Consider the following 8923-nt stretch of genomic DNA (forward strand, 5'->3'; position numbering starts at 1 on the left):
GTACAGTGGTAGAAGGGCAGCCCTGATGGCCACTTAACAAATTTAGTACTGATTGGCCATGTGATGTTGCAATAATCGTCTAAAATGCTTAAAAGTAGCTAGAATTTCAACATGCATATCTCAAGTCTGATTTCAGGTCCAGTCATGAAAATGTGTGCATCTCCTGATGTGAAACAAGGTGGTAATGGGGCATGGAAGAAATCATTAGCATTTGGTGAAATTCCGGCATGTTCTGGCATAGTGCCCTCTAGTGTCATTTAGTTGTCTCTGTGATGAAGTGGATTTTAGGATTAAAAATTAATTTAAGTAAAAGAAAACCCAAATAAGTCACATTTGCTTTAGTGGAATGGCTTACTGGACTTTTTCTCTATTGGTTAGGATTTCCCCCCAAAATCTCTGCTTAGTCGTTAAGAAATAAATGGGATTACAGGTGCTATCATTTGGACAGTGAGTTGTGGGGTATTAGTGAGTGTCTAAGCTGGATTTAGGAGGAATTGACCAACAGTCCCCACTGGCATAGCGCAGCAGTGTCCACTGAAAGCAGAATAGCGAGCACAGAAGCCAGCAAGGATTCATGCCTTGGTATCGAAATTCAGGCCATGGAAATAACACTGAAGAGTTATCCTGTCAAGGTTGTCAATATTCCATGGAGGAATAATAACCTCAGCACTCTGCACACTGAGCCTCCTCTGTCAGAGCAAGGAGAAACCATCATTGGAGTTTATCTGTTAGTGCTAGGTAAGTCATATATTTGGAAATTGTATAGCTTTATAGGACTCATTTGAATTGCTTACTTCCAGTGTTTAATTTGCATACATTGTGTACACTGTGTAGCTCAATGTGTAGAGCATGACACTACCACTGCTAGTATATGGGTTGGATTGTCATTGAGACTGCCCATACCAGAAATATATGCACTCATGCCACTGAAAGGCACACTACATAAAAATGTCCACCCAATGCTACATGTGCATTGGTGATAAATATCTTCTTCTTGGAATCCCCTCACAGTGCCACCATGAAACAGAAAGTTTTGCCCTTTATGTTCTTTTTACCAGAATATTAACAAGAAAGAAAGAAAGAGTCACACATTGCTGAAGTGCCAGCAACAAAAACAGCTGTTGTCCCTAATGTTTCCAAGGGCCAGTCCCCAGCTGACACATACAGCCTGGCTGCTGTGTTGGTGGCACAGTTGTCTGTGTCCCCATGTCAACTAACACAGTCAGGGGATTTAGAAATACTTTCCACAGACTGAGGGACAAAGAGAAGCGGGCTACTGTTGGGCTCCTGACCGCAGTTCTGAAGTGGTTTAAAATTGACCTTATATCTACTAACTTCTATTACTTCTATTATTCAGAAGTTTTGTTTATTTTAGTATTTCAGCACCGTGATACTGTTATCAGGAATCAGGAATGGTACAATACAATACCATGTAATAAATATGACATACTATACTATACTATACTATACTATACAGTACTGTACTATACTATACTATACTATACTATACTATACTATACTATACTATACTATATGCAAGGTATATTTGATACTGTTATCTGGAATCAGGAATGGTACAATACAACACTACACTGTATTGTACTGTACTGAACTGTACTGTGTTATACTATAATGTACATACTGTACTGTACTGTACTGTTCTGTACTATACTATACTATACTATAATATACTATACTATACTATACTATACTATACTATACTATCCTATACTATACTATACTATACTATACTATATTATGCTATGCTATGTTGTGCTATGCTATGCTATGCTGTACTGTACTGTACTGTGCTGTGCTGTGCTATGCTATGGTATGCTATACTATACTATACTATACTATACTATACTATGCTATACTAGACTATACTATACTATACTATACTATACTATACTATACTATACTATGCTATACTAGACTATACTATACTATACTATACTATACTATACTATGCTATACTAGACTATACTATACTATACTATACTATACTATACTATACTATACTATACTATACTATGCTATACTAGACTATACTATACTATACTATACTATACTATACTATACTATACATTATTAAATGTGGCTACATCAATAAGACTATGAGGTTGTATAATAAATGCTATTCGTTCATTATAGTATTCATAATGGACCACTGTTGGGTTGAGTTTTGTGTGTCTGTCTCTCTTAGGTTGGCTCTCCTGGTTTGGGAACAGTTTAGTGATCTTTGTCCTGTACAGACAGAGAGCCTCGCTTCAGCCATCAGATTTCCTCACTTTAAATCTCGCCATCTCTGATGCCAGCATCTCAGTATTTGGCTACTCCAGAGGGATTCTAGAGATATTCAATATCTTCAAGGACGATGGATATTTGATCACCTGGATCTGGACATGCCAGGTAAAAACCAGGCCAAGACGCTTATCATTTTTCAGTAAGATTGAACTTGAATTGGAGTCAGGTGTGTACAAAGATATTATGCTGTAAATTCCCATAACAATATCCAACAAATCTCTGTCTGTCTGTCTGTGGTACAATTAAACAACATATTGTAGGCGGCTTTAACAACTTATCAAAACCCAGGAATGTTGGTTTGGCTTAAAATGATGACTGTGCTTGCAAAAGGGACTTGTGTGTATCCATCTGCTAATTTCTTTGGCCAATCCCAATTAATGAAGTACGGTAAAAGACCCTGAGGAAGTCTTACAATAAAGCGTGTGTGTGTGTGTGTGTGTGTGTGTGTGTGTGTGTGTGTGTGTGTGTGTGTAAGGGATTATACTAGTACCCATGTGGGCTGGAGGTTAAATCTAATCAGATTACTACTGTGGGGCCCTTTAAATGGGGAAACTATTCAAGCAGCATGGCACCTGTCAACAACCAAATAGGCAACAAATAACAAGTGCAGGGTGGATATTTGTTGCATCATTTTATTAATAGTTCTTAGGTTGCTTCTGAATTATGTTGTAATCCAGTGAACAATACTGCTTTACAGGACCAGGTCAACATAATCAGCAGAGAGCAATTATTGGCCAATTCTACTGATACTTTTATATTAACTGTGTTATTCCAGTGATCTTGGATAGCTAAAAATATTATCTACCAACATTAACAAACGTATCTCAAAACTCAAAACCCGGTAGTGTGAGGTTATCAAGAGACACTTTCTGGTGCTGCTCCATCAACACTGAGATGGAGACTGACTCTGTGGCATTTTAAGCTTTTGTAGCCAACATTTTGACAAATCTATACAACATAAAATATAAGTCATAGATAGATAGATAGATAGACAGACAGACAGACAGACAGACCTGCTCTTAGAGGACATACAGTACTTTAACATCTTTCTGCCTCCAAAGATAAGCTATAAAGTGTCATATTAACAACATTTTTGTGTGCAATTTGCAGGATGCACTATTCATTTATGTTTGCCTCCTCCCAAGGCCTTTGCCTGCAATGAAATAGTTGTCATACTTTAGCTTGGAATTCTTCCAGGTTATTTTTCTTGCTCAAGGCTAGCCTGTGGTGGAAACCGTGATATCCGCGCTCCTATGAGAGGAGTCTCTGTGGAATCGTAAAAAAACATCGGCGCAACAATAACAGCTTCAGTCTCAGAAGCGCCAGACCCCATAATCTGAGATAGAGATAGACCGAGGGTCACTGCTGCCTGGCTTAAGCACAGCTCTATTCAAGAAACAGCAACTGAGGTGATCTCATCTCTCAGCCATCCAATCTGAGGGTTTTCAGGTGAAGGAGAAATATTGGGATAGCAGTACGCCCCTCTCATTTCACCCTCCCCCGAGAGAGGGGAGAGGTAGAGGAAGGGGGCAGAAGAAGCAGAGAAGGGGAAAAGCAAGAAGTGGCAGAAATAGAGGAGGGACGGAGCAGGAGAGTGAAGGAGACAGGCATGTGAGAGGCATTAGCAGATTACTGCATCAGCATGATGGGACATGAACATGTTACACACAGTGTGGGCTGAGCCAAGCTGGGCCAGATCCCTGTGTTTTCCACTTTATGGGACAGGAAATTATTGAATATGATGGAACCTAATGAGACCCTCTCACCTTGCAGGGGGAAAGAATTGCACAAAAGTGTATACGGTGTATAAAGATTTTGGCCTCCTGGTTTGGCATCATTACTTTTGTGATGCTTGGTCCACAGTCCAAAGTGTCTTAATGCCAACATTTTCTTGTCAGCACAGAGGCAGAGGTGAAACATAGCTGGATGTGCGTTGTACTGTGAGATGGGCTGGGAGGATCAAATCACATCAATTCAGGCAAAAAAAACATCCCTATTAAACGTGCAATAACCTCACCTTGAGTCAAAAACTAACTGTTTGGGCAAATGCAGAGACACCGGCAGCACCGCAATCTACAGAATGTGACGGTTAAAAAACGTGATGATTGACAGTAATAGGATTAGGACTTAAGGAAGATCAAGAAGTAATCAGTGAGAGACCTTAACGGAGCCATGTCACCCGGCAATGTCACAGCAGGGTCCGTGGGTGTCACCCAGTGGGAGCCATATTGGAACACAGCAGGACAGTTTCCTGAGAGAGGAGCTGTGATTATAGGATCAACATCTATCTTTGCCCACAGTAGACTGTATGTATGATGCTAACATGTTTTGGTCATTTTAAATTTTTTATTATGTCCACAGAAAATTTCCATCGAAATTGAGGTGAAAACTGTGTGGTGCATTGGTATTGTTATTACTGTGCCACATCCGAGCTGAGACTTCTAGTAATGGCTATAGTGAAGATTCTCATTTTAATCTCCCAGTGCCGTTCCTCCAGGTTAAAACGGAAACGCTCTGGGTCTGGAACATATCAGCTAACTGTCAGGAAGGGATCTTAAGCTTTAGCGTCTCTATCTGATACAGTCCAAAGCAAAACAAACTCAACAAACAAAGGTCTGGGACAATTAGGCAGTCAATGGGTTCATCCCTTAGAGCTCAGACACTTCCACAGACCTGTTAAGTGGCAAACAGACATTTTGAAGATGTGATCTCATGATTCACTGACCCCCTCTTTCCCTCTTTGTGTCTCCTTCCAGGTAGATGGTTTCTTCACCTTGCTGTTCGGCCTTGCGAGCATCAACACCTTGACGGTTATCAGTGTCACCAGATACATCAAGGGATGCCACCCAAACAAAGGTGAGATCTAACCTTGTTCCTCACAGTGGGAATGTAAAAAAAAAATGCTTGAGGCCGGCGTCTCTGCCTTCCTCACATTCCACTAGTTCTTATCTGACAGAAAGTGTGTTTTTCTGTGCTAATGAAAGCTTATTACTGACTTCAGCTGTGGGAATAACTACCGCTTGACTCCGGCAATTTCATTTACATTTCGCCATAACATGTCATTAAGTTAATTTGAGGTGAGGCTTTCTATTTTTGGGTGTAATTGATGCTGAAGAATGTCTTAATTATATGGAAATTAGGTAGAGCAACTACCTCTGCTGTCAGCGTGGAATAAGAGTGTTACTGTTTGTGGTTGTTCATAAACACAAGCTATATAAACTTTTTAAAGGTTTTTTTTTTTTTTTTTTACATTGCTGCCTAAACTATGGATATTAATGGCAGAAGTAGGAGTTCATTTTTGTGCCAGTGCACAGCCTAAATATTTTCCCTCTTTGATTGTGAACGCACCTAATATTAATCTTGTCTATAAAAACTAAATCAAGAAATCCAAAAATGGAATGTGGCTTTAGGTCTACAAATAAAGTGAATTTAGCCTAGTAAAGCTTGCAGGTAAACTTGTGCAGGTTGGAAAACAGCAATATAAGGTCATACAGCCTGACAGGTTGAATAACCCATAGGAAGGTACTGTATATGTCTATCTTCTCTCACAAAATGTACTGCAGATATATTTACATAAGATATGTGAGCACCGCTTTATGAATAGCCTTGGAAATAGAACAGACCGATTGATTTTTTTCTTCTCCTGAATACAAAGCTATGTGTACTTTGTCAACAGAGGTTCTTTTCAGTCAAAGTTGTTTGCAAAGGCTGTCGGGACTAGAAAAGAACTCATTGTTCAATAAATGTCACAATCTGACATTCATAACAAGGCAAGAATGCTGCGTCTTTAAGTGCCTCTCACTTTTTCTGTCCCGTGTTTGCCAAATTCGTAACATTTAACCTTTCTAAACAGCTGTTCCAGGACTTGGGATTCATATATTTGGTCTTGTAAATCACATGGTATTCATGCCACACTTCCTTGTTGTGTGTATCTGCAGCGCACTGCATCAGCATGAACACCATCGCCGTATCACTAATCTGCATCTGGACCGGAGCATTCTTCTGGTCTGTGGCTCCACTGCTGGGCTGGGGAAGCTACACAGGTCAGTTATATAACACCATATAAATAAACTAAGAGCAGAAAGAGAGATGTATGAAGCCATGATCTGATCTACGTGTCCCATGTTCCACAGACAGAGGTTATGGTACCTGTGAGGTGGACTGGTCCAAAGCCAATTACTCCACCATCTACAAGTCGTACATCATCTCCATCCTCATCTCCTGCTTCCTCATCCCCGTCATGATCATGTTCTTCTCCTACGTGTCCATCATCAACACGGTGAAGAACGCTAATGCCATGTCAGCTGATGGTTTCCTCACCGCCCGTCAGAGGAAGGTGGAGAGAGATGTCACCAGGGTAGGTGAACAGGATGAGGCCTAGTTTATTTTGGCACTTGCCCGCCATGAAAACATAATATAAACTAATCACCAAGATCAGATGCAGTTGGACGAGTTTGTAGCGTTCAGATTTTTACTTCCCATTCATTTGAATGAGGCCACGAAAATAGCCTGAAAACTTACATTTAACATGTTCATGAACAGATTCAACAACAGATCCCACTACTGTGATTTTCAACTGATTATGGGTCCAACGTTTTAGAACATAATTTCGCCAAATAGCATTTTATTGATAGAAGAGAACATAGCAGAGGGATACCATTTAGGAGAGATAGTACCTGTTTGGGAGACTGGATCTACTTTCATTTTAAAATACAAATTTTTGTGTAAGCCAAGAATAGAAATGCTAAATGACGATGGACCAATTACTGCTTTATTGTCTTCAAAGGGGGATTAACCAACATGTTAAATGTAAATTTGCAGGCTATCTTCATGGCCTCATTCAAATGCTACTCATCCCAGTTGCATCCGATATTGGTGATTAGTTTATATTCTGGTTTTCATGGCGGTCAAGTGCCAAACCCCCATGTTAAAACTAAGTGGAATATTGCTTCAAGGATGTATTGAAAAGACTCGGTGGCAAATGGAAAATGAGCAGCTAAATGACACTTTAAAGCGCCTCTCAGTAACGACCCTCCTTCCCACACCTTTCCACTCCTGACAGTTGTTTCCTCATGTTCCTCTCTAGATTTCCATTGTAATCTGCACAGCGTTCATCATGGCCTGGTCGCCCTACGCGGTGGTGTCCATGTGGTCGGCCTGGGGCTTCCACGTGCCCACCACCACCAGCATCGTCACCCGCCTCTTTGCCAAGTCGGCCAGCTTCTACAACCCCCTCATCTACTTCGGCATGAGCTCCAAATTTCGCAAGGACGTCTCCGTGCTGCTGCCCTGCGCCCGGGAGAACAGGGAGGTGGTGCGTCTGCAGCGCTTCAAGAACATCAAACCCAAGGCCGAGGCCGCGCCCCCCGCCGCCTCGCTGCCTGCCCAGAAGCAGCAGGCAAAATACGCAGCAGGAGAGCTGATCCAGCACAGTCCTGACAGCGACTCGGGGGTCAACAGCCCTCCTCAGACCCCGCCGCTGGACACACAAGGGGTCTTCCACATCGATGTGCCCTCGCACATTGAAACATCACAGTACTGGTGCGACAGACTCTAAACACAGCAACTCTGATCGTTTCTGTTTCCATTTTACTTGAATGAAACTGCTACTTGAATTATAGGGGGGAGATTGAGAGTATTTTTGTATTTTTTGGTCTTGCCCATGTTAATAAATGATATGCTTTACACATGTTGAAGCAAGAGTTTTCCTTTCCAATTCCCTGAAAAGTCACTCATCCAGTCAGTGGTGCTTAACTGGTCAGCCTGAATGGATTCAAACTGTATCCAGCTGATGAAATGTGTAGTCAGCAATGGTAGGGAGACAAGTGATGCATGTTAACATCTGGAAACACTGGACTGTCGTCGGCCCGATAGAAGCAACATGATGGCATGGTATTTGGTCATTTCCCCAGCGACCCCTGAGGGGGTACATGCTGTTCACATCTCCTGTATGTCCCACATTCCCCAGGAGATGCCAGCCAGCACTCTACCAAGCACTGCTGCCCCACAGAAATGTGCCCTTTTACTGTAAATGTCCCACATTAAAGCAACAGGCATCAAACTGATCAGTATACCAAAGAACACATACTTGGCAAAACATCATCACATCAGTCAACTGAGTAGCAGGTTGGAGCAAAGGTTTTGATTGGGGGAAGGAGGGTGGCTGTTTTTTTTTACAGTAAACTGTCAGAACTCTACCAGTTGCCTATGGGTGAATTAGAACAACTCTGGTCTGTTGACAAGCTATCAAAGTAAGCAGCCTGTTGAAAGAAAAATGGGCAACTCTGAAACAGCACCATTTTTTCTAGCAATATCAATGGGCAATTATCTACTTGAGGCATGAAAGTGTAATCTCAAAAGTCCCCGAGGCGGTTTCTACATTTGCAATGAATGACCATAATCACAACACAATGAGCTCTTTTACAGAGGCCCTTAAGACCATTAAATCAAAATGGCAGCCAGCCTCAACACAGCCATCCGTCCATAATAACACAACTTTGTGTGCCAATCTCCAATCTGCATAAACCAACACGCTCTCCCTGGTGCCCTACCCCTCCTCACAGAAGGTTGACATAGCAGTGTGTGTGTGTGTGTGTGTGTGTGTGTGTGTGTGCGT

At 41.6% G+C, this 8923-nt stretch overlaps 1 protein-coding gene across 1 annotated transcript; it reads left to right on the plus strand.

Moving 5' to 3' along the window:
- Window positions 1–599: 599 nt before the first annotated feature.
- LOC139657244 (opsin-5-like) lies at window positions 600–7864 on the plus strand. Its single transcript, XM_071535013.1, has 6 exons — window positions 600–738; window positions 2207–2412; window positions 5064–5163; window positions 6246–6350; window positions 6441–6664; window positions 7394–7864. The coding sequence occupies exons 1-6, from the start codon at window positions 600–602 to the stop codon at window positions 7862–7864; spliced, it is 1245 nt and encodes a 414-aa protein (XP_071391114.1).
- The last annotated feature ends 1059 nt before the right edge of the window (window positions 7865–8923 follow it).

Source organism: Centroberyx affinis, unplaced genomic scaffold (genome assembly GCF_046629955.1).
Source record: "Centroberyx affinis isolate AG114_WGS23_722 - 3 ecotype Tasmania unplaced genomic scaffold, CSIRO-AGI_Caff_v1 ptg000171l_1, whole genome shotgun sequence".
Classification (NCBI taxonomy): Eukaryota; Metazoa; Chordata; class Actinopteri; order Beryciformes; family Berycidae; genus Centroberyx; species Centroberyx affinis.

What these genes read in the sequence shown, in the direction of transcription:
- LOC139657244 (XM_071535013.1), top strand. Translation starts at nt 600, where the DNA reads ATGGAAATAACACTGAAGAGTTATCCTGTCAAGGTTGTCAATATTCCA. An exon ending in AGTTTATCTGTTAGTGCTAG is followed by an intron (nt 739 to 2,206) that starts GTAAGTCATATA and finishes TGTCTCTCTTAG; the next exon opens with GTTGGCTCTCCTGGTTTGGG. An exon ending in TGGAGAGAGATGTCACCAGG is followed by an intron (nt 6,665 to 7,393) that starts GTAGGTGAACAG and finishes GTTCCTCTCTAG; the next exon opens with ATTTCCATTGTAATCTGCAC.